This window comes from Crotalus tigris, unplaced genomic scaffold (genome assembly GCF_016545835.1).
Source record: "Crotalus tigris isolate CLP2741 ecotype Arizona unplaced genomic scaffold, ASM1654583v1 scf7180000019553.37968852642:3898890, whole genome shotgun sequence".
Lineage (NCBI taxonomy): Eukaryota > Metazoa > Chordata > Lepidosauria > Squamata > Viperidae > Crotalus > Crotalus tigris.
This window is the reverse complement of record NW_024097591.1, coordinates 2,418,833-2,443,063: the sequence shown is the minus strand read 5'-3', so window position 1 is coordinate 2,443,063 and position 24,231 is coordinate 2,418,833. Positions and strand designations below refer to the sequence as shown.

Genomic DNA, 24,231 nt, shown 5'->3' with positions numbered 1-24,231 from the left:
CATTCATTCCTCAGCAAAGGAGGAGTTGGAGAGCTCCAGAGCGTGAGAAAAAGAGCGCCCCCATTGAGCATGGGCAGAGTGCCTTACCTCCAGCGGCAGGGGGAGAGAGGGGGAAGAGGCAGTCTTGCACAAGCATCCATTTTCATCCTTTCATCCGAGCAAACTTCCCTTGTTTTTGTTAAGGAGGACCTAAAATGTAAAAATCACAGGAGAGTTTTAAAAGGATAGAATTGTTTCTGTTGCCTTATCCTCCTGACTGAAATGTTATTTATTTAGGTAATTATTGTTTTACTTGGAACGCTTCTAATTTTGTTTCCGCTTTTGGATTTTCTGCTTGAGATGGGGGGGGGGGGGAAGGAGAGAATGAAATGTTGATTTGGGATTTTTGCCGATTAAATTGGTTTGTTGGCATAGAAATGGCTAGTATATATCTTTATGGGTCTCTAAAAAGAGTCCCTTTCTCCAGCTGCCCACCAGCAAAGCCAGCTTGGTCTCCCTGAGATGGCTTAAACCTCTCTTGGCAAATCCTTAGGATGGCCTCCATGAGGACTGCTGACTTGCTCAGTTTTGCACGGCTGACATTCCCACGGTCCAAAGACCTGCCTGCAGACTGGCTGGGCCTGATAAAAATAATACTCTTCCAGCCCAATTTAGGCAGGAGATGCCGGCCTGAGTTCAAATTCTATCCAGAGCACCAAACTCAGCCTGGCAGGGGTAAAAAAGAGAGGAGGTTTGAGATCCCAGAGGACTAGAAACTTGGTTTATCCTGGTGTGACCCCAAGTGGGGCTGGTAGGTAGCTTTTTAGCCAGGAACCTGTTTGGACCCAAGAGGACTAGAGCCTTAGTTAGTCTTCAAGACAAGGAAAGAGCTGAGGGAGGAAGAGAGAGAGAGAGAGAGAGAGAGAGAGACTATGTGTGTGTTTGTGTGTGCGTTGGGATGACACTAGAATAAACTTCTTCCTCAACCCAGCCTACCCTGCAGGGCTGTGAGGAGGGTCCTTGGAGGCTCCGTCTCAAAATGGCGCCCGCAGGAGGAAGCGGATGCCCTTCCCAAGATGGCGTCCTTTCCGCTTCCCCCTTCTACCCGCCCCTTCTTTTTAGACCTCACCAGGATGGCGCCTCCCTCCCCCCCCCTCTCTCACACACAAACACATCCGGCTCCCCCGGCCCCCCTGAACGGACTTCCGCCCGTGCGCGGGAAACCCCACAGCGGATATAGCGCGCTCTCCTTCCGGCCAGCCTCCTTTCGGTCCGCAGCTGCCTCCACGCGAAGATGCCGGTGCGTCTCTCCCCGGCGCCGCCTTCCCCGCGCAGGCCCGCCCGCCTCGGCCCCGCGCCCGGGGGGTCCTCGTGGGGCGCCTGGCTGGCCTCTCCGGCCTCCCCGCCGGGCCCCACGCGCTCGCCACGCCGCCTGGGCGCCAGGCTCAAGATGGCGGCGGGGATGGGGGGGGAGTGCGCGGAGGGAAAATAAGCCTCTTTTGGGGGCGGGGGTCTCACGGTTTCTCGCCTCTCCCCCTGCCCACCTAGCTCGCGAAGGACCTCCTGCACCCCTCGCCGGAGGAGGAGAAGCGGAAGCACAAGAAGAAGCGCCTGGTGCAGAGCCCCAACTCCTACTTCATGGACGTCAAGTGCCCGGGTGAGGCGCCGGGGGGGGGTCCTCCGAGGTCATCCAGCCCATCCCACCCCTCGCTCGGGATAAACGAGGGTTTGCGAGGGGAGTTCCGAGATCGTCTAGTCGGAGCCCCCTGCTCAGAATGCAGAATAGAGTTGCAAGGGGTCCTCGGAGGTCATCTAGTCCAGCCTCCTCCCTCCTCCCCCCCCCGATCAGAATAGAGAGTAACATAATTGGAAGGGGCCTAGGAAGTCATCTGGTCGAGCTCCCCCTTATAAGAGTTGCAAGGGGGCCTCGGAGGTCATCCAGCCGGAACCCCCTGCTCAGAAGAGAATAATAAGAATCAGAAGGTCATCTAGTCCAGCCCCTGCTCAAAAGGCTTGGAAGAGGGCCCTGGAGATCTTCTGGTCCTCAAGTGCTCAGAATACACTTAACAGAATCTGAAGGGGCCCTGGAGGTGATCTAGCCCAAGCCCCTGCTCAGAATGCAGAACAACAAAGAGTTGTGAGTGACCTCAAAGGCTAGGAGACCTTATTCCATTCTGGACAAACACTTGTCCAGTCTTTTCTTAAAAACCTCCAGAAATGGAGCATCTGCAACAAATCTCATGGCTAGAGCTGCTGGGTGGGATATTGTGTGTGCGTGCGTGTGTGTGTGTGTGTGTGTAGGCGGTCTGTGGAGTGGGCAAAACCACCTTCAAGAGTGATGGACTGCATAAAATTTTAATGCAATCTCTTCTTGCTGCAGAGAGGGTGCTTTGCAACATGGAGGCTTGCAATGCAGGGGATGACCCAGCTCCCTGCTTGCTGGGCTGCACGTGGGAACTGGGCAGGGGTCCTTTAAGAAAGACCCCTGAAATGATGCACATGCTAACTGGAGGGGTGGGTGAGCCTCAATTGCTCCAGCTATTGTGGTGGTCTCTCTCAGGCTGTAGGACAGTGGAGTAGTTCAGACCCATTTTGTTTTTAAAGATGTAGCAAGGAGGGGTTGGCTGGAATGGAAAAGAGGAGAGGATTTGTAGCTGCAACAGCAAACACCAAATATTTGCTTTGCTTTCCCGCTCTAGGTTGCTACAAAATCACCACGGTTTTCAGTCACGCCCAGACAGTTGTGTTGTGTGTCGGCTGCTCGACTGTGCTGTGCCAGCCCACTGGTGGAAAGGCAAGGTTGACAGAAGGTAAGTGGGAAGGTTGACCTGGCCAGTGTCCGAAATAAGAGGGGAGACATGAGAATTGTAGCCAGACTCTGAGATGGGTGATGTTTTTCAATCTTTGAGGATGGGAGAGAAACAGCAGTGTGTTTTTAACAACACAATGATGAGCGATGTTTTACAGCTGTTTCTCCCCACTGAAGCTGACCCAGTAGGCCATAGGAGGTGGATCAAAAGTGGTTTTTCTAGGGGGGAGGGGGAAACCTGGTTAAATGTAACCTGCTTTCATCTGATCTTAATGATTCTGCATTTCCTCCCTGCAGGGTGCTCTTTCCGGCGAAAGCAACATTAAACACTGGATACTCGGCACAGGATGATGGGTGGGACTATGTGAACAATGACCCTGAGCTTCTCTGGAGCACCGATGGAAGGATATTATATTTTGAAGGCCTGCTACCACTGATGGCTATGGGATAGGGTGAACAACCCTCTCCCTGTGGCTCTGGCACTGTCCTTGTAGCTTTACCCACGATTTAATAAACTTTGGATATAAAGGCAATTTTTGTTTTTTGGTGTGCTTTTTGTGTGTGTGTGTGCATTGAGTGTTGCTGGCTGCACCTGCCTCGGGTTGTTATCAGATATGTGGGATTCCTTTCAGGCCTTTAGGAATCTGGTTTAAAATGGAGATCACCGGGGTTCAGCTTGCTGCAAAGGTCACACCACGGAGTGTAAACATTCCGCAGGCCGGTGAGTGGCCTGGTTTTTTCCTGTCCCCTTTTAAGGACGACACTGGCCACATAAAAGTTCAGGCGTTTTACTCTCCTACAACTCATCTTCGCACGCTCCACAGCCAGGCCTGGGTCCGGTTCCTTAGGCTGGAAGGATGGTGCTGAGCACTTAGCGGAGGATAGAGGTACCCTAGTTAGAAAGGGAAGGGGGGGCTTGAGAAGTGACCCCCCCAAAAAGAACATATTTCCCATCTCCTGCGAAAATGGAACTGGCCAGTGCTGAATCGGACCTCTGCTTCCGGTTTAAAACTTCTGAGAAAGTTTCAGAAAAGGGCGAATTTTCAGCACTGGGGATCCCGCCGCCCTTGCTTGCTTTCAGAAGTTCTCCAAAGGGAGTTGGGGGTTATATTCCTGGGGGATTCTTCACCCAGGCTGGATGTGGGAACTCACCGTCCTGTGTGGAGGCTGACGGGACGTAGACGACGGGCACCATCTGAACTCTGTTCAGGAAGGCATTGTAAACTGCGGGGAGGGGAGGATGCTGGTTGATTCCAGGTATATGGTGTACACTATGTAGGGTTTCCTGCTTGAGCAGGGGGTTGGACTAGAAGACCTCCAAGGTCCCTTCCAGCTCTGCAGTTCTACCAAACTGGGGAGGATTTTGAATCTTAGCACCCACTAAACGGCTTCGGGGGTTGGCGGCGTATGTGCCATTATTGACCTACTGAGAAAGATGACCATCGTGGAGGCCAGGACGGCGAAGATGGTGAAGAGGAGGACCTGGTAGGAGCCCACCAGCTGCTGGACGAGACTGGCCTCGGCGCACAGATCTGGGCAAGTGGACAGAGAGTGTTGGGGGCGTATTCTAGGCGCCCGAGAACACAGCCAGGGAGAAGACCCCCCCCCCCCAAAAAAAACCCCAGTCCTGTTTTCCGTTCAAGCTCACCAAAGCCGAGATGCTGCTCTGGTTGAGGCCGCACCAGGACGGCCACCCTCTGCCCGGTGAGGCTGCAGGAGAGGTTGACGAAGACGGGTGCTGCCCTCCCGTGGAGAGAGGTGAGGTTGACCACGTGGACGGGGAAAAGGACAAGCCCAGGCATGTCCGGGAGAAGGAGGGGGCGATCCACTTGCACCCCCGGAGAGCTGGGATGGGCCTTGGGGGGGACGGGAGAAAGCCAGCTCTTAGGGAAAAAGTCCAGCCAAAGAAAATAGATCCTTCCTGAGGAGAACTCCACCCAAACTGGGTTCCAGCAGGAGCTAAGCCCTAATCCAGGGGTCTTCAAACTTGGCCCTTGGATGACTTGTGGACTTCAACAGGCAGAGGAATTCTGGGAGTTGAAGTCCACAAGTCATCAAAGGACCAGGTTTGAAGACCCCTGCCCTAAATGGTCAGATCTCCTCACTCACGAACCTCAGAAGGTGACCATTTAGCTCAGGGCTTCTCAACCTGACCCGCTTTAAAGATAAGTGGCTTCAACTCCCAGAATGCCCCAGGCAGCAAAACTGGCTGCGGAATCCTGGGCTCTGAAGTCCGTCCATCTGGAGGACTTAAAGGTACCCGACGTGAGTTACATTTCAGCAGGGATGGGTGAAAGGAACATCTCCAGATGCCAGGAATTTTAACCCATGCCAACTATCAAGGGTCTGGTGCTTCCAGGGGTGGACCACTGACTTCCCCCATGTGGTCCAGATGATGGTGTCTCCTGTCCTCCCCTGTCCCTTTTGCTTCCTTGAAGATACCTGTATCTCAGTAGGATCCTTCCCTATACCTGGTCACACCTTTGAACCTACAAACTCACGCCTGTTTCCTGTCCTCCAGGTCTATCTGGATCCCGGAGGTACAGATCCATCCGGGACCGTCCTGGAGGAAAACCAGGGGCTCTTCCACTGAGACTCAGCCCCATCCTCAGGAGGGACACATCCAATGTCTTCTTTGGGGTCAGTATTCAACCTACCTCGATGGCTTCCGTCACTCTCCTGGCCCCTAAGACCAAGATTTCACTGGTCATCTGTGAGCTGCCGAGGACAATTTCGGTCTGGTTGAGGAAGAAAGCGGGCAGAAACGGAACCGTGATCCGTTGGGCTTCCTGGGTTGGCTGGCTGAGGAGGGCAGCAGACACGTCCACGAAGCCTTCGGCTGTGCTGAGGGCCAACAGGTCCTCGTCAGCCTGGGCTTTCACCGTTACTAGGCAAGCGTAGAGCCCTGGGTGGAGCCAGAAGGAAAGAGACTCTTTTAAACCTGATTTAGGAAGGCCTGGATTCCGGGTTTGATTGGAAAGAAAGCCACTCTGAAGGAGACACCGGAATGGAGTTCAACAGGTGTGCCTCTGAGTTGGGAACTGGAGAGCTGGGGTCGCCGAGTGGCCAACATTGAAACTTTCCTAAGCCCAAGAAAGAAATTTAAACTTTCTTAAGCCCAAGAAAGAAATTTAAACTTTCCTAAGCCCAAGAAAGAAATTTAAACTTTCCTAAGCCCAAGAAAGAAATTTAAACTTTCCTAAGCCCAAGAAAGAAATTTAAACTTTCCTAAGCCCAAGAAAGAAATTTAAACTTTCCTAAGCCCAAGAAAGAAATTTAAACTTTCTTAAGCCCAAGAAAGAAATTTAAACTTTCCTAAGCCCAAGAAAGAAATTTAAACTTTCTTAAGCCCAAGAAAGAAATTTAAACTTTCTTAAGCCCAAGAAAGAAATTTAAACTTTCTTAAGCCCAAGAAAGAAATTTAAACTTTCTTACGTCCAAGAAAGAAAACTAGACCTTCTTAAGCTCAAGAAAGGAAAGAAAGTTCCCCTCCAAGATAAGAGAAATGCTTCTGATGCTTTACAAGACCGCATTTAAGTATTCTCTGCAAAGATGGAGACACCCCCCCCCCACACACACGTCTTCAAAATCTCCCACCATTCCTGGTCACTTGGAAATTAGCCACGTGTCCCAATTCCCCAGCAATGATGCACCAGTTTCTCTTTTACCTTTATCTGCGTAAAATGCCGGCTGAATGTGAAAGATTTTGCTGGCTGGAATATCCAGGATGCTGGCCTTGAAGTCCACTTGGCAGATGAGCTGGGATTCGGGAGAAAGCTGCTTGCTGATGGCCCGAATTTGCTCAGAACCGCAGGGACCTAAAACAAGACACAGATGTATTCAGGATGTGCGTGAGTGTAGGAGCTATATATATCTTTAGCCAACTCATCATTACTGCTATCAATCAAACAGAACAGAGCTGGAAGGGACCTTGGGGGTCTTCTAGTCCAGTCCCCTGCTCCAGCAGGAGACCCCCCCCATACCATTTCAGACAAGGGGATATTCAATCTCTTCTTTAAAAACCTCCCAGTGATGGAGCACCCGCAATTTCTGAAGGCAAACTATTCCATTGATTGATTGCTCTCACCGTTAGGAAGCTTCTCCTTACAGTATTTTCCTTTGCCCACCCCCAAATTTATAAATTAGAAACACAGACACAAGATTAATCCCCAATTTCTTAACATTTCACTTGTGTTTTTCCAGGAGTGTGTCTTTGGTTGGAGACAAAAGGGCTTCTTTGCTCTTGAAAGAAATATTTCTGAGTTTCCCCCCCCCCCTCTACGTCAACCAGGAGAATCAAAGCTCCTTTAGGCATGTATATTTTCTCATCCTTTCCCAACCATAATATTTTCTAAAGAGAAACAGGATAGCTGGTCTCACTCTGATGACCTTCGCTTCCATCTTTTTAAAAAAGAAACAAAACATGCTTTAAAACTACACTGTCAGACTGGGCTCATATTTCCCTCCCCCTTTTGGGGGTCACCCCTAGCCACCTCATCTCCTCCCTCGGCATATTTCAGTTTGAAAGCGGTGCCTTCTACCTTGAAGAGTGGTTGGGCCGCTTGTGGAGACGAAAACCCGAAATTCGGAGGCGTTGCCAGCGTTGGTGAGGAAGGTTTTGGGACCGAGCTGAAGGCTGAGTCTCGACGGGCCGTGAACGACGACCTGGGAAGGGGAGATTAGAAGACTGAAGAAATTTTAAAAAAATAAAAATAAACCAACCAACCTGTCTTCCAGAAGCTGTTTCCAAACAGAAATAAAATTACGTAATATTGAAATAAGGGGTTTATCCATACATGCTGCAAACGCACAAACGCCACCCTTCTACCTCTCGGTACGTTTTCACTATCCCGGGGATTTCGTGAAAGACGGTGGCTTTCCCTGGATGCTTCGCAAACGCCGCTCCGCTCGCTGCGTCCAGCTCAAGCACGTCGCCGGGGCTGATCTGCCAGGTGCCGGCTTCGCCTAAAAACAGAAGAAAGTCTTTCTTTCTTGGTGGGCAGAAGGAATCTGGAAGTGGAATTCCAGACTTTTAAAAAGTTTTTCGTGCAAAAGCACTTCCTGGGTTACATGTTTTCTAATCCTTTTCCAACCGTAATATTTTCTAAAGAGAAACAGGATAGCTGGCCTCAACTCTCAACTTCGCTTCCATCATTAAAAAAAAAAAAAAAAAAAGCATGCTTTAAAGCCACACTGTCAGGACTGGGCTCACAACTGGCCCACTGACCTTCCTGGCTCACAAGGGGGGTGCTGAAGCACACCACGTCTCCCACGGCGAGGGGGGCAGAGAGGCCGGGCTCAATGGCGTGTTCCACGGGGACGGCAATGTAATCCGCCATGCCTGGGTGCCTCTCGTCCCACACGCCCACCAGCGTCACGCCTCGGTTCACGGCTTGGGCGGAGAACGTGTGATTCTGGTTGCTGGGCCGGATCAGCAGCAGGTCATCCCTAAAAATGAAGCCAGGGGAAGGGAAATCAACTACAGGCGGTCCTCGGCGTACGGCCACCCCCAAAATTCACGTGGCTAAGTGAGACATTCCCGTAACTGTGGTTACGTTGAGCACAAGGCTACTCAACCCCCCCCCCCGGCAGCTTTCCAGAGGTTGTGCCCACAAAGCATCTCCTTGAACCCGCCTCTCTGGGGGGGGGGTTTGAGGAGGGCTTACCTGTTCAAGGCCAGGTGCAGCTGGGTGTTCTGCGCGTGAAACTTTACCCCGGCGCTGTCGAAGAACCGGACAGTGAGAGTCAAAGCCATGCCCAAGGGGAAGGCCGACAGAGGCGCCCGGCTGGCTGTGTAGAGCTTAGGGGCGCTGCTCAGCTGCAGGTAAGAGACTGGGGCCACCTGGGAAGAAAATGGGGTGTTCTCAGCTTCCTTTCCAACCAAGAAGAGGAGGGGGCCAAGCTATTCTCCAAAGCGCCTGAAGGCAGGACAAGGAGCAACGGGTGGAAACTAATCAAGGAGAGAAGCAACCTAGAACTAAGGAGAAACTTCCTAACAGTCAGAACAATTAACCAGTGGAACAACCTGCCTCCAGAAGTTGTGGATGCTCGATCGCTCTAAGTTTTTTAAAAGAGATCAGACAGCCATTTGTCCGAAATGGTGTAGGGTTTCCTGCCTGAGCAGGGGGTTGGACTAGAAGACCTCCAAGGTCCCTTTCAGTTCTATTCTATTCTATTCTATTCCATTCTATTCTATTCCTATTATTTCTATTATTTCTATTCCATTCCATCCCATCCACAGTTGGAGATGCCCCCTCCCCCAGCCCCGTTTTGACGAGGCAGGCCTCTTCTGTAGACCCCCTTACCCTCACACCGGTGATGACCGTCTGGTTGACGCCAAAGAGCTCCAGAGAGGTCACCTCCAGGACCGCCGTCCCCGTGACGGCTCCTGCCTTCAAGAGCCCGTGCCCGTCCTCTTCGATGACCGAGGACTTTGGGAAGCACTGCAGGATCTGGGTGCTGACGAAGGCAGCCCCGTCCCTAAGCGAGGAAAGCAGGGAGAACAAACACCCCCTTTGAAGGTAAGGAAGGGAGGAAGCCTCCGGGCCTTGTGGCTGCTCCATCCTGGAGGTTTTCCAGACGAGACTGGACAACTGTAGCCCTCGAGTAACAACCACAATTATTATCCCTGCCCGAGAACCGTCTCTGGTACCTGTTTGTAAGTAACTTGAGCTGTGAATTCATAGACATCAGGATCTGCTCCATGGGACATTCAGGAGAGAAGAGCTGGATTTTGTCAAAGACCTGTAAGGGGGGAGAGGGAGGGAGGGAGGGAGAGAGAGGAGAGGAAGAGAGAGGGAGAGATGAAGCAACTTTCATCCAGGAATGGACCGTGGCTCCTCCATTTCAACATTCAAGGCTGGAGGTTTTCCACAAAAGATTGGTATCTGGACTCCCGCCTTGAGCAGGGGGTTGGACTGGATGACCTCCAAGGTCCCTCCCGGTCCTAGGATTCCTTGGGAACAGCCAAGGCTTGAGGAAGGAAGCGAAGAAATGCCTGCCAGCTCTTCCGTGATTCCTCACCAGGACCTGCACCTCATCCAAGAGCTGGGTGAGGTTTCCTTCCAGCTGTCCGGCTTGGGGGTCCGAAGTCGACACCGTCACCCTGATGCTGGTCCTGCCCGCCGCCCTGGTCCGCAGCACCATGGCAAAGTTGCTCTCCGGAGGAAGGGCCAGGGAAATCTGGTGGGGAAAAAGGTGGGCGGTATATACAGGGAGTCCACGACTTATGAGCCCATTTATGTGGTCCCATTTTTGTTTTCTTTGTTCAAATTGGGTGGGTGGGTTTTAAAAGAGGGTGGGTCTTTCCTACCTCTGAGTGCCTGGGGAGAAGGTCGACCACGTCTCGTTTGCTCACTGCCCAGTGGAAGGTCAGGAGTGGGCAAGAGCTACCGAAGGAGAATGGAGTCAGGGTGCTGGTCAGCCCCACGACGTACACAGGCATCTGTCCAAGAAGAGAGAACGGAATGACAAGAGTTGGAAGGGAACCTGGAGGTCCTCAAGCAGGAGACCCTAAAGACCATTTCAGACATATATCTGTCCAGTTTCTTCTTAAAAGCCCCCAGTGATGGAGCATACACCACTTCTGGAGGCAAGCTGTTCCACGGGTTCATTGTTCGTTCACAAGACCTACCTGGATTCATATCCGGGACCGGCAGATCAGACCGGGATCCCAAATCTGAGCGTATTCAGGAGATAATCAACCCTGGTTACTTATTACAGATCATCCAGGTTCCAGTGTCCGGATGGGGGGGGGGAGATACTTCCATTAGCGACTCACAAGTCTTCACACACGGGGTGTGAGACCCAATGGGATGGCTCGCTGGAACCCACCTCGGTGCCGGTGACGAGTCGAGTGGCCGGGGCGTGGATTCGAATTGTGCGCAGCTGAACCACTTCCAGCTCCACCTGATCCTGAGGGAGAAGATGGCTTGAGTTCCCTCCTCTGGAGGAATACACACACACACACACACACACACACACACACACACACACACACACGAAAAGTACCTGGGAGAAGACAATGACTTTTCCCGTGTCTTCGTTGACGGCCCGGATGGTACCCAGGATAAAAGCTGTCCCCACGGCCTTGGCGCTGACCTGTCCCAGCCCGTTAACCTCGGCCACGGTTTGGTTGTTGATCGAGAAGTGGATCAGGGACTGAGGCTGGGGTCCCCCTTCCGACATCACCTGCGATCGGAGGCAAAGAACTGTGCGGGTCAGGAGGATCGTGACACAGGCTTCTGCCTTCAAGACCACCCCCAAAACTCAACCCTGTCCTCCACTACGGTAGCCTCAATCTGACTTCGACAGGCCTTTGAAGAGAGGGGAGAAAAAGGCCATGACCCATAAACCAGCGTTGTCTGCTTGGGATCCCGGACTCACCTGCCACATGTTGTGAGGGATGAGGGTCATTTTCTCCGGGATCAGCCTGAAAGGTGGGAAGACCTGGCAAAACACACCACAGCATCAAGTTAGTCTTGGGAGAAATAAATAAAAAGGTAAGCACATGGGAACACCTAAAATAGGGGTCTTCAAACTTGGCCCTTTTATGACTTGTGGACTTCAACTCCCAGAATTCCTCAGCCACACATGTCATAAAAGAGCCAAGTTTGAAGACCCTTGACCTAGATAGAAGATTCTGGTTTTATCCAAGGACTGCTACAATAAATCATGGTTTCCTATTTAAAGCAATAAAATTTACAAATCTTTTAACTTGCAAATCTTTTAACTTGCAAAATCTTTTCCATTTGCAAATCTCTAAATTTACGAAGCTTTTCATTTGCCAAGCTGTCAATTTACACATCTTTTGATTTATAAATCTTTTAGTTTATCCATTTCTGGGGAAGATGGGCAGTTCAAAAGTGTGAAAAATCAATCAATCAATCAAAAGTGTGAACCTGATTTTTACAGATGTTGGAAAAGCTTCTTCCCAGCGTTTTCCCACAGAGCTGACTTTGAGGGAGCCCCACAGGCTTGCATGTCCTTACCTCCACCTTCCGTGGCGGGGACATGAACCTGATTCCCATTTTGTCCCAAGCTGTGGCCACGAGGGTCGTCTGGCCAACTGCCACGGCTCGGAGCATGTAGACTTCGGAATAGTCACCGAGTTCCTCCATCGGCCTGCGAGAAACAGAGGGGAAGGACTTACAGAATAACAGAGTTGGGAGGGAGCCTGGAGATCTTCTAGCTCAACCCCTTGCTCAAGCAGGAGATATAAAGAGTGGCTGCTGGAACTGGGTATGTCTAGTTTAATGAAAAGGATGTGACATGATAGCAGTGTCCCAGTATTTCAGGGGCTGCCCCAAAGAAGAGGGGGTCAGGCTCTTCTCCAAAGCACCTGAAGGCAGGACAAGAAGCAATGGATGGAAACTAACCAAAGAGAGAAGCAATCTGGAACTAAGGAGAAATTTCCTGAGAGTGAGGACAATTAACCAGTGGAACAACCTGCCTCCAGAAGCTGTGGGTGCTTCATCACTGGAAGTTTTTAAGAGACTGGACAGCCATTTGTCTGAAATGGTATAAGGAGTCCTGCCTTGAAGGGAGGGTTGGACTAGAAGACCTCCAAGGTCCCTTCCAACTCTGTTATTCTATTCTATTCTATTCTATTCTATTCTATTCTATTCTATTCTATTCCATTCCATTCCATTCCATTCCATTCCATTCCACTCCACTCCACTCCACTCCACTCCACTGTATACTCCACTCCACTGTATACTCTACTCTACCCATTCTCTTCTTTATTCTCCTCTCCTCTTCTGGACAAATGGCTGTCCAGCCACTAGTTGGAAACCTCCATTGATGGAGCACCCACAACTTCTGGAGGTGAGCTGATTAACCCTTTCTCAGCTGGGAGCAATGCCCAGTCTGGAGGGATCCTTCCACTTGTCCCCGGGGCCGGCTGGAGCAGAGGTTGACTAGGCTTAAGGTTCTGCGCGGGGAAGACTTACGTCAGACTCACGATTGGAGAGGCAGCTTTCAGCTGGAGGTGCATGTAGGCAAAATACTTGCTCCGGAAAGCTGAGCGATGATAGCCCAGCACTCGCACGGAGACCAGCACGGACTTGCCAATCTCTACCTGGGGGGGGGGGGGAAAGAAACACGAGCCTGCTTCTTTTTCTGCTTGGCTCCCAGCCAGGTGAATTTTCATTTTTGGCCTTACTAGGAAGATAGTCCTTGAGTTACGACCGCAATGGAGCCTTTCCCTTACTGGTTTGATTTTACAATGTGTTGTTTTGGTGGTCGTCGTAAAACACGAAGGGAACGGCCGTTTGGCCAAGGACTACATGCATAAGGTCAGCTTTAAGAAGGGTCTGACACCGGTTGGGGGTCATTAGGGAGACAAGCCTGGATTGGCTGTTTCTTTAGGGAGGAAAGCATCTGAGATAGCATCCGTGGTGGTCAAAGAATAGTAGCTGAACATGGTGATCCAAGGTCTTTCTCACCTTATCAATCAGATCCACCTCCAATTCGTACATGTTGGATACTCGCAGGTAAGCGGTAGCCGGTCCTAAGAATGCCAGGCAGAGGTCGTAGACCTCCAGGGCCAAAGAACCAGGCAGGAGAGGAACCACCTGGAAAAAGCTACAATAAGCCCAAACTGGTAGACTAAAACCAGGCCTGTGTTCATAGTTTTATGTTTTAATCAGGTCATAATCCCCTGGCAATCACATAGCAACGGTCCATCTTAGGAACATCATGGTTTCTAGGATCAGCATGAGTGCGCCACTAACAACAAAAGATAAATAAAGCTTGATTTTGTGGTTCAGAAGATGTTCTACAGAACATTGTCTGCACTTCCGATGCGGCATCAGATGTCCTTCCAACATGTCCCACAGAACATCTTTTGAACTTGTGACAAACCAACTCAAATGACAACCAACTCAGCTTCCTGAGCTTCAAGATGGTCGTGAGGATATGAAATTAAGGGGACGGGACTGTTTAAAAAGTCGATCTCTCTCTCTTCCCTGCAGAAGGATCTCCCAGACCCTGCAGCGACTCACTTGGATGGTGCTCTCCGTTTCCCGGTAGGTGATGTTGGCCATGTCCTCGGTGCTGCTGTTGATGAGGAAGTACCCAGAGCCTTCCACCAGAGCAAAAATTTCCTAGAGGGTCACAAGATGCTTAATGGCGTCTGAAACTCAAACAGAGCATCATTTGGGCCTCCCGGAGCTGATTGAAGCCATCCTTGGTCCTACCTTTACATCCGGATGGTTGTACATGGTGACGTTATCGGGGACCACACTCACATCCTCAACCAACAAGAGTTCCACAGCTGCAGAAGCAGGAGAGTTAGAGACCTCCTAAATGTACAACAAAACCAACAAGAAGGTTCGGCCCATACGGAGGTTATTGCTCCTTCTATGCCAACAAGGCTGGTTCTTTTGACTTTCAGCTCAGATCCCTCAACAGCTCCTTTCCTTCAAAAGGAACACATCTGCAGGAGGTTGTGTTGATGGCGACCCTCCACTAAGGAGTTATGGAAGCTACGGTTGAAATGGACCCTTTGTTTGTTGAAAGGGTCCCAGGAGCTCATTCAGAGATGGAGAGCCCATCAACCTCATGGCATCGCCCCTGCCCGTTATTTTCCATCTTGCCTTCTGGGGGGGGGGGTAACACAGAACGGGTCCTGATCTTCTGTGTAATGCTCCTTATAGATATTTCAGAGAAGGCTATCACCCTCCCCCCCCCCATTGGCTCTTCCCGTTTGGAGATCTAAACGTCCTCCCCATCTCTCCTTTTGGCTCAAATCTTTCCCTCAGACTCACTTTTGGACTGCCTCTCTCAGAATATTTCACAAAGCTGACCGCAATCAGAACCGTCCCTTTGATCTGATGGACCTCTAACAGCTGGTGTCCTGGGAGGAGCCCAACGGACCAGAACAGAGGAGGAAAAAAAAAAAAGAGACATCAGAAGAAAACTTAGCCAACGGGATCTGGAAGAAGAAGAGAGGATGGAGGAGACACAGGTCCTCTTGGAGAAAGCAGCCGAGGGACTTATTTTAGTGGAAGAGAGAAGGCTGAGGCCCACCGTGGAGCCTGGTCTGTCCAGTCCCATCGTCCTTGTCCACCATCTGCATGGATCGTGGGTGGGTGAAGCGCGCCAGGCTTTCGTTGGCCGAGGTCCATTCCAGGATCAGAGAAGAGAAATTGTCAAACTTTCTCCGGTGCTGGTCAAACAAAGCGAGCTCCAGAATGGTGTTCCTCAGACTGGACACGGGGACCTGGAAGCATCAACGCCCCCATTTCGTTTTAGAGGCCCGTGGAAAAAAGTGGGAGTTCTCAGGTTCCCTGGGCGGGTCCTCAGACAAGTGGCTACCTCCAAGCCGCCCCGCCGTATCTCCCAGGCGTCTTCCTCCCACACGTACCAGCTGCTTGTGGTGCTGAGGCAAGGGACAGGGAGGCGTGCCGGCGGCCATTTTGTACACGGGCGTAACAGCCATGCTGGCCGGGTGGGCACAAATGAAGTTGACTTGCACCATCTCCACGGCAGGGCTGGGGTTGAACACTCCGGGGTGATTGCCCACTTGGAAGGTGAAGACCTTGGGGGAACGAGCAAAGAAGGGGGATCAAAGGCCTGAGCTTGGCCACCAGCTGAGGGATACAGAGACTTAAGATGGCCTGCCATCACGTCACCCCTAGTCTTTCTTTTCATTAAACTAGACATACCCAATTCCTGCAACTTTCTTCATACGTTCATCTCCCAGAATTCCCCAACCATCCATGCTGATTCTATCAAACCCAGCAAGATTCACTTGAGCCAAGAGCCAGGATGAACGGGACTTCTGGGAATTGGAGTCCAACTTTCTGCAGGGCTGGCTGGGGGTTTCTGGAAGCTGAATTCCACAAGTCTTAAAACATGGCAGCTGGGGAATTATGGGATCTGAAGTCCACCTGTCTTCAAGTTGCCCACCTAGGTCCTTGGCTATCAGGTCCACCTTCAGGCAGAAGACATTCACCCGCCTTTCTTTTACCTGCTCCCCCAATTCCAGGCACGTGACTCGGTAGATGTACTGGTTCTGCTTCCTCCGAGCCGGCAACCGGACCTCCACCACCTGGAATTTCTTCTTATCGTCCATTTTGAGCTCCAGGAAGAAACGGGACGGATCTAACACCCAGGGCCCGGGACCCCCTTCAAAGACCATCTCCTTCATGGAATGCCAAGTCACCAAGGCCATTTGCACGGGGTTCACGGCCTGGACAAAAAGGGGAAAAAAATGAGAGGGAAGGAAGATGTTGGGGGCGATGGACTGTCTAGTTCAGGGCAAGTCAACCTCTAAGGCGGAACTTTTCAAAGTGAGACGGGCAACAGATCAATTTAATCAATCCATCCATCCATAAATGGAAGAACAAACAAAACTAGGTCACCTCGATTAAGGACCACAAAATGGGGGGGGGGAGAACCAGACAAGAGCTTCCACCTTGAATCAAGGGCAAGCGGGAGTTTCCCTCCTCACCTTGAGGGGTTCGTAAGCTGCGAACGTTGCGCTGGTTTCAAAATACTCCTCGAAGATGGTGACGCTGGCCGTCACTAGCGTGTGGCCCAAGGACTTGGCCACGAGCTGGACGCTGGAGCAGAACGTGGCGCCCACTTTCGGCTTCCCTGTAAAAGCAGATCGTGGCTGGTTTGTGTCTCAGCTTAGAGGGGGGAGGCAAGAGGACTACAAGGGCCATAATCCAACCCTTCCCAATCTCCTGTGGCGGCCCTCAGTTATCAATCCACCAGGCTCCAGGCTGGAAAGTGGGAGACGGTGAGTTCTAGTCCTGCCTTGGGCATGAAAGCCAACTGGGTGACTCTGGGCCAATCACCATTCACTGCCTTTTTGTAAAAATAACAGAGGCAGGATGGAAGTAAGCAAAAAGTTCTGCCATTATTTTTTTCCAGGAAACCTTTGACCACGTGCAGAAATCTTCAGTATATTTCATCGGTTTGATGCGGGAGGGAGGGAGGGAGAAGTCCAGCCTTCCCCCAAAGGCACTCACAAACCAAGAAAGCTGGTCTAATGTAAGCCTGGGCTCGCTGTTGTACCTTCTTCGCTCAAAGCGAACACTCCTTGCTTGTCCATGCCGACGTCCAAGGCCAGAAGCGAGCAATCGGTGAACGCTGTGGTCAGCCCCGTCTTCTTCTCCACGTGGTACATGGCAAGTGGCACCTCCAAGTCGTGGCCGATCTCGGCGTCGGCCTGGAAGGGCAGGAATTCCATCTGGGACAGCTTCAGCACGGACACCTGCGGGGGAGCAAGAGTTTGAAAGCAGCGTAAAGGCCCCTGACAGGTGGCTGCTATGCAGCTAGTCCTCAACTTTAAGACCACAATGGTCATTTCCCGGTTTTTTCCCCAGTGGCCATCAAGTCAAAGACACCACTGTTAAGCAAGCGCGTGCCTCTGGCAGCAGCAAGTTCAGACCAGCCCTTGCTTCTAAGCTCTTGGATGCATCGCTGAGTGGTGACCTTTCCTGGCTTCTCTGCCAGGGAAACCAACTTGCCTGGATTTCTCCAAAGTGGAAGGGATTCTGCACGTCTCTCGCCTGCACCGCGCTTTGCCCCTCGGCCAGACCCGCCGCCACCACGCCTTTGATGGTGACGGTGGCCACTGTCTGATTGGAGGAGGTCCAGGTGAAGTTGCCGCTGCCTCCCTCCACCTGTGGAAAGGCAAGGCAGGCTGTAGAGGAAATCAGGGACACGCCCCCACCCAGGAAGCCCCTCCTCCCAAATGCAGTCCCATGGGGCAGCTGACCTGAACTTTGTAGCGGTACAAGAGATCCAGAGAATGGTAGGGGAAGGCTAAGGAGGAAGGGGTCAGCTGGATGGGAAGGTAGATCTTTATTTCTTGCTCGTGGCTGATGGGGGAGACGAAATAATCTTCCAGGCCGCTCTGAAGACAACATTTTTTTTTTTTAAAAAAAAGGGGGGTGGGTTTGAGAGCAGCTTCAAAAAATACCTCGCATAATTATCAACAGAGAATAATCTGCAGGGATGACATGCCCTAGTTTGGTAATGAAACATCAGCAAGAAAACAGCCCAGCTCAGAGGGCACTAAGGACTCCCCCCCTCCTCCTTCCTGCAAACCCTCCTCCCTTCTAGTACTGATGATGTTCCCTAGTTGGGTCATGAGACGTCTGCAAGGAAACCACCCAGCTCAGAGAGCACCACGGATTGTCTATGAATGGGGCAAAATCATTTAAACAGCCCTAAGTTCTTTTCTTACTTCACTTGGTTAAATGTTTCCATAAACTGTGCCAAACTCTTCAACCCCACCATGCCCCATTTTTATTCTTTTGGGAAAAATCCACTTGGAGATCAAATGTGCTGAGTTGGCCGAGTTATCAGACGGATGACTGCCAACTCAAGAAAACCAGCAAGCGGAAAAAAAAAAATATTCCTCGGCTGGGAAAGAGCTTCAGGCTCTTTCTCCTACCTGGAGAAGGACAGAGAGCAACGTGGCTTTAATGACCGTCATGCCTTCCTCCAGCGCCTGGACGACGTGATGGGAGCCGTTCGCAGATGACGTGAACTCCTCCAAATATTCCTTGGGAAAGTGGTGAGCGATTCGGAGATTCTGGAAAGACCAAACAATAAATCCTTTTAAAGGATCCCAGCAGGGATAAAAGGGAAAACTTAGCAGGGAGACGGGATGGAGGAGACGACGCAGATCGGAATGGCCTTCCTTAGAATCAGTGAAACGGGTACAAGATTACAGGCCAGTCCTCGACCTATGACTGGTTACTTAGCAGTCACAAGCGACAACCACGATGGGCAGGTTCTACGATGGTTGTTAGCGTGAGGTCTACCTGCGTGCAGGTTTTCTCCCCCGACACCTGACTCACATCAGAGGGGTAGACCTTGGTGCTCGATTTGTCGAAAACATCGACGGTGATGGTGTAGGTCCGCCTCACTTCTAAGGCCCACCGGTTCCCCGGCTGGACCGTGAAGCCTGCAAGGAGGGTGGAAGGAGAAGCTGAATGGACAGCTCATTGGGTGCCTTGTAGATCAGGGTTTCTCATTTCAAGATTCTGGGTGGACTTCAATTCCCAGAATCAGCAGGTTGGCCGGTGGATTCTGGCAGTTGAAGTCCACCCCTCTTAAAGCAGGCTGGCTGGGGAATTCTGGGAGTCCAGAGTTCACCCATCTTAAAAGTTTTCTGGCTGGAGAATTTGGGGAGTAAAAAGCCCAGCCATCTTAAAGCATGCTGGGGATTCTGGGCGTTGAAGCCCTAAACTGGCTAAGTTTGAGGAACACCGCTGTAGCCCACTAGAGTCAGCGGAACAGCAGGCTGAGTGTCCTTACCTAGAAATCCTGGCTCTACCACATATATGGTGCAGTTCGGAAGGCCCAGCGATCCTCGCATGTAGACGTCTGAAGGCGCCCGTAAGGAATTTAACGGTTTTTTTTTTAAACCAAGTGGGGGAGAACGGAAGGGGAAGGGAGTTTCTGTGGCTAAACTAAGCGTTTCTGGGTGCCCTGGAAAGTAGGCCCAATGCGAAGGAAAGGGGATTTTGATGAAGACCCCTAGTCACGAGGAGGCTGGCATTTGCCCTTCACCACACTGGGAAAAGGGGAAGGAAGGAAGGAAGAAATAGAGGAGAGGGAGGGAGGGAGGGAAGGGAGGAATAAGGAAGGAAGGAAGAAATAGAGGAGAGGGAGGGAGGGAAGGAGGAAGGAAAGAGAAGACCGCATACTGCCGCATCGTTCCCAGAGACCGGTGAGATCCCACAGACTGGGTCTCCTTCAGGACCCGTCGGCCAGACAATGTCGGCGGGCGGGCCCTCGGGGAAGGGCCTTTTCTGTGGTGGCTCCGACGTGGTGGAATCAACTTCCCCCCGAGATTCGAACTACTCCCACCTTGCCGGCCTTCAAGAAAGCCATTAAAACTCTCCTGTTCCTGCAGGTCTGGGGTTGATGTCCCCGGGGGGGGGGGGCGGGATACGATTGGGACATGCTGTATGAATGCACTTATTTTTATTGTTATATTTATTGTTTTAATTTTGTATGCCGCCCTGAGTCCCTAGGGATTGGGCGGCATATAAATTTTATTAATAAAGAAAGAAAGAAGGAAGGAATAGAGGGAGGGAGGAAGGTCCAGAGATCACAAGAATCAGCTCCAGGGACCGCAAAGGAAGGATACTCTTATGGACAAAGGCCAGATTCACCTGGCCCAGCTGGAGGGCGGTGACGGTGGCTGTACCCGCGTCCAGTTGGGCCACCGGGAGGAAAAGAAATCCACTTGGCGCCTTCACTTCCTCCTGCAGTTCCAGCTCATAGTGTTCCAGAGGCAGCTCAACCTCTGCAGGAAAAGGAGGTCGGAGAGCTTTCTAATCATGTTGGCAGACCAGCTGTTTCCCCCCCCCAGCCATTTTTGTTAGAAATCTCGCCCCCTCCGACCTAGGCCCAGCCTCAAAGAGGTGGCATCTGCAAGAGACACAACTCCGGGGCAATTTTTCATTCACCTGAGTTGCTTTCAAAATCTGTGGACTTCAATGCCCAGAATTCCCCAGCCAGCACAGCTGGCTGGGGAATTCTGGGCGTTGAAATCCACCCATCTTTAAATTAATCTCTGAGGTTGGAAAACACACTCCTGAAAACACACAAGCAGAGATCTGGGTTCCCAGGATGGATTGAACCATGGCTTAACGAACAAACCGCACCTGGCCAGAAGCTGCCTACCTGTGATCCTTCCCTGAACTATTTTGCCAACTCTGTATTTGATATAAGCTCCCACTAGCAGGAAGACATCATAGGAAGGGATAAGGAAAATATTCTCCAGAACCAAGAGGCGCACCAAAGCCGCGGCAACTTTCTGGGCGAGGGGGAGGAACAAAGCAGAGACTTCAGAGAGGGCGCTTCCGCCACCCCATTTGTTCAGAGGGGTTTTAAGCACACCTTCGATTTAACCGAGGGGGTCGGTGCCTGGCTGACCCTGCCTTGCCACTGACCCCCGTGCCCTCATCTGTCTTGGAAGCGTGGCTGGGTGGGTGGGAGGAACCCACCTTGTAAACAGGCTCCTGGATTCGGACCTTGATGACGGCTGCCCCGGTTCTGATTCCCGAAACCAAAATCCTGTCGCCCTGTTTCTCCTCCATTTCCATCTGGACGATGTAGTCGGGTGGAGAATATTCCGCCTCTGAGTATTTTAAAATCCTGGAGCAGAAACAAACCCAGCTTTCAGAGGAGGCAAAAGGCTCAGGTCCTGCAATCAGTTTAATTATCTATCTATATCAGTGGTTCTCAATCTTTTTAATGCCGCAATCCCCAACTGGTTGTAAGTCGAGGACTACTCAACCGGTCGTAAGTCGAGGACTACTCAACTGGTGTAGCACTGTTTGCAGAATGGGACTTTTGGCGGGCTCAGCAGGGCAGAGACAGCCTGGACAATTCCTATTGGCTTTCAAAAGCCAATAGAATAAAAGGGAGTACCACAGCTTTGGTTGTTTGGCGACCCCCGTGAAATGGTCGTTCGACCCCAAATGGGGTCCCGACCCACAGGTTGAGAACCACTGGTCTATATCCACCCATCCATCCATCTACCCATCCATCCATCCATCCATCCATCCATCCATCCATCCATCTATTCTACCTCCAATTTCACCTGGTTTAACAGACAGGATTTTTCCCCCCCAGGATGGTAGGCATCTCCTAACAAAAAGTGTGGCTGTGTTTACTATCTATTCCAAAGTTAGGAGGAAGGTAAACACGCCAAGACTTTCCAAGTTTGCTCTGCTCTTTGGGTCCTGCCACCACCTGGTGTCGTACAGTCCGTTTGCCCTGGAGCTCAGGATTTTGCCTGACCTGATTTTCTTCGAGAGCTCCAGGTTTTCCATGTCATCGTCCTTGGCAACGCTCCACTCGAATTCCAGCCCTTCCAAGCTGCTGAAGGTGTTTCCTGCAAGAGAGAAAGTCAGGTGTGGACTTGGGGCCAGAGTAGATACGATGATGATTGTCAGGCAATTCTTAGTTCTGAGTGGCTGAATTGTTACACTCCTCCCCACAGGTGGAATGCATTTTTTCCTGGTACTAAAGCACCACAGCGCAGGTAGCAGGCAGGTCTTTCAGGGAGATCTGAAAGCCATAAGAGGAAAAAGACACCACGGAAAAGACATTTTCTTTCGCTCTGCCTGCTTCAGCTATCTAGGAAGATGGGTTACAGAAAGGGTTTGGGTGACAATCCCCGGGCTGGGCAGGATCCGAATCTGAGTCAGCACCTTCAGCATCTAAAGCTCTCACGCTCAGCTCCAAGGGAGAGTCTTCCACGTAGATCTCCCGAGTTCGCGAGACTATTTCCACCTGCTCAATCAGATCCACGATGATGTCACAACGAAGCAAGTGGCCGGTCACTGGAAAAACAAACGACCTCATGTCCCCTGTTCTCTCGGCTGCCAGACAGCAAAAAACAGGTGGCTGAAGTCAACCAGACAAATGATTTCTTAACCATCTCGAATTTCACGTTAGGAACTCTAATTCTTCATTAGAGGATCTGAGAAAGCGGATTGGTCCCAAAAGGTCTGCGACTTTCCATTGTTCCGCTCTCTGAATGCTGAAGATCCCAACCAGCCTGCCGGGAAGGACCCCCCCCCCTTGCAAAAAGTCGGAGCTGAACTAAGCAGCGCTTGATGGGTTTCTGTCAATTGCTCTGAATGCCCAGAAGGGGGTGATGGACACAATGGCAAACCTATCCCATCATCCAGGCCCTGCAGTTGGCCAAAGAGCCAGCAAGTGGCACCCCTCTGAGAATTCTGGGAGTTGAAGTCCGCACGTCTTAAAAGCCATGCTGGCTGCGGAATTCTGGGAGTTGAAGTCCACAAGCAACCTAGAACTAAGGAGAAACTTTCTGACAGTGAGAGCAATTAACCAGTGGAACAACTGCCTCCAGAAAGGGTGAATGCTCCAACATTTAAGAAGAGACGGGACAGCCATTTGTCTGAAATGGGATAGGGTTTCCTGCCTGGGCAGGGGGTTGGACTAGATGACCTCCAAGGTCCCTTCCAACTCTATGATGATGATGATGATGATAATGTCTTAGACATTCCTGCTGTAATCCATCCCAGAGGGCAGAGCTGCAGCGTTAGATTTTTTGAAAAGGCCAGGGGAATGCTGGGGGGGGGGTCCGCCCTGCTTCTGGAGGAGAGTATTCCAGAAGGCAGGGCGCAGTAGGCTCTCTTCCTGGACTCCAGCAGTGCAAATTGTTTAACTTGAAGCGGTCCCCACCTACCTATCTCCTCTGCTATTATCACACTGGCTAGCTTTGTGGCCTGCAGAGAGCGGGTGGTGAGCAACGCTTTCTGCGAGCAAACTGTCCCGTTCTCATACATTGGATCAATAGTGACCGTGTCATGGCGGGTGGAGAACCTACAGGACAGAACAGAACATGCTTAGACTTTCCCTCTGCAAGCAGCAGCTCCTCATCCTCCCCCCAGTTGGTCTTCCCAGCAGCTGCTGGTCCAGACTGGATTTGAGGCAGCAGCATTTGAGACTTGGGAGTTGGTGTCTGATTGTCAGCCAGCTCAACGACATTAGCTGCTGTCAAAACTCAGTCGGTGTTTCCTCTGTTACTCCTCTCTTGTACAAAAATAGGATGCATTTATGAATGTAATAAAAGCAGGCTCCTTCAAACAGTATTTTAAGGAACAAAGACACCTCCATGGCCAAATAACGTTCCGTGGCACATTCTGCTTAGCAATAAGGCAACTGACCTCAACCCCGTTTCATTCTAATGCAGTTAGGCTTGCTAACGTTTGGCAATAGAATTCCCCCCCCCCATCTTGGATGAATTAGCAATAAAGGTAGAGGTTTTTTTTTTTTCAATTATGGATGACTTAGTAACAATGTTTCTTCGATCCTGGATGAATTAGCAACAGCAGGGGATTTTTTTTATCCAATTCCGGATGAATAAGCAATATCAGTAATTCCCCCCCCCCCGACAAATTCTGGATGAATTAATACTTTTTCCATCTTGGATGAATAGTTTTTTTTCCAATTCTGAATGCAATAATAATAGCAGGCCTTTTTAAAATGTTGGATTAATTAGCAATAGGTCCCCACCCCCCCACAAACCTCTGGCTGTATTAGCAAAAACATGCTTCACCCTAATGGTGCTTACTTCCGGGTCTTCGCCCGGCCTCCTCCCGTGACGTCACCCCTCCGCCCGTCCCTTTCCCGCGAGGCCCCGCCCCTCACCAGGAATAACACCCCCCCTCAGCGCCCAGCACGAAGGGCACCCGCTTATCCCGGCTGAAGGGCAGCAACACTTTCGGCACGTTCAGCTTGTAGGCCCCCGCGGGCCCCGTCAGAAGCGCCACGGCGAAGAGGAAAAGCTGCGGCGGAGCCCGAGCCCGCCGGGAAACCGCCCTCATCTTCGAAAGGAGCCCGGCCGCGGCTCCAAAAATGGCGGCCAAAAGAAACGTTGCTTCTGTCTCACACGCGCGCGCGCGTTACTTAACGCGCATGCGCCA

General features: G+C 51.3%; 2 protein-coding genes and 1 long non-coding RNA gene across 7 annotated transcripts; 2 read left to right on the top strand and 1 right to left on the bottom strand.

Annotated features, from left to right (window-relative positions):
- Nucleotides 1-5: 5 nt before the first annotated feature.
- NUP210L (nucleoporin 210 like) lies at nt 6-24,212 on the bottom strand. 5 transcript variants are annotated; one of them, XM_039363556.1, is made up of 40 exons: nt 23,957-24,211; nt 22,992-23,128; nt 21,985-22,116; nt 21,572-21,665; nt 20,773-20,923; nt 20,450-20,582; nt 19,911-20,069; nt 19,073-19,141; nt 18,613-18,719; nt 18,204-18,344; nt 17,523-17,660; nt 17,272-17,427; nt 16,817-17,015; nt 16,245-16,390; nt 15,762-15,983; nt 15,156-15,329; nt 14,819-15,011; nt 14,557-14,645; nt 13,987-14,091; nt 13,792-13,893; nt 13,234-13,362; nt 12,739-12,866; nt 11,779-11,911; nt 11,174-11,236; nt 10,799-10,978; nt 10,622-10,702; nt 10,101-10,232; nt 9,812-9,970; nt 9,441-9,532; nt 9,094-9,268; nt 8,455-8,630; nt 8,016-8,236; nt 7,617-7,753; nt 7,330-7,453; nt 6,457-6,606; nt 5,446-5,693; nt 4,437-4,644; nt 4,216-4,320; nt 3,941-4,012; nt 3,136-3,680 (listed from the first exon to the last, which is right to left on the bottom strand). In XM_039363556.1, the coding sequence occupies exons 1-40, from the start codon at nt 24,130-24,132 to the stop codon at nt 3,592-3,594; spliced, it is 5,625 nt and encodes a 1,874-aa protein (XP_039219490.1). In that variant the 5' UTR covers nt 24,133-24,211; the 3' UTR covers nt 3,136-3,591. The 5 variants fall into 5 exon arrangements, with proteins under 5 accessions (XP_039219492.1, XP_039219491.1, XP_039219490.1 ...); XM_039363557.1 differs by lacking the exons at nt 3,136-3,680; nt 3,941-4,012 and adding an exon at nt 9-189; XM_039363559.1 differs by lacking the exon at nt 22,992-23,128 and having other exon boundaries at nt 21,572-22,116; nt 23,957-24,090.
- Nucleotides 1,125-3,321, top strand: RPS27 (ribosomal protein S27). The gene is made up of 4 exons (XM_039363580.1): nt 1,125-1,279; nt 1,528-1,636; nt 2,679-2,789; nt 3,086-3,321. Exons 1-4 carry the CDS (start codon nt 1,274-1,276, stop codon nt 3,112-3,114), a joined length of 255 nt encoding a protein of 84 aa, XP_039219514.1. The 5' UTR covers nt 1,125-1,273; the 3' UTR covers nt 3,115-3,321.
- LOC120317195 lies at nt 4,654-7,408 on the top strand. The gene is made up of 3 exons (XR_005559151.1): nt 4,654-5,053; nt 5,310-5,428; nt 7,309-7,408. It is a non-coding gene; the product is annotated as an uncharacterized LOC120317195 (long non-coding RNA).
- Nucleotides 24,213-24,231: the final 19 nt, after the last annotated feature.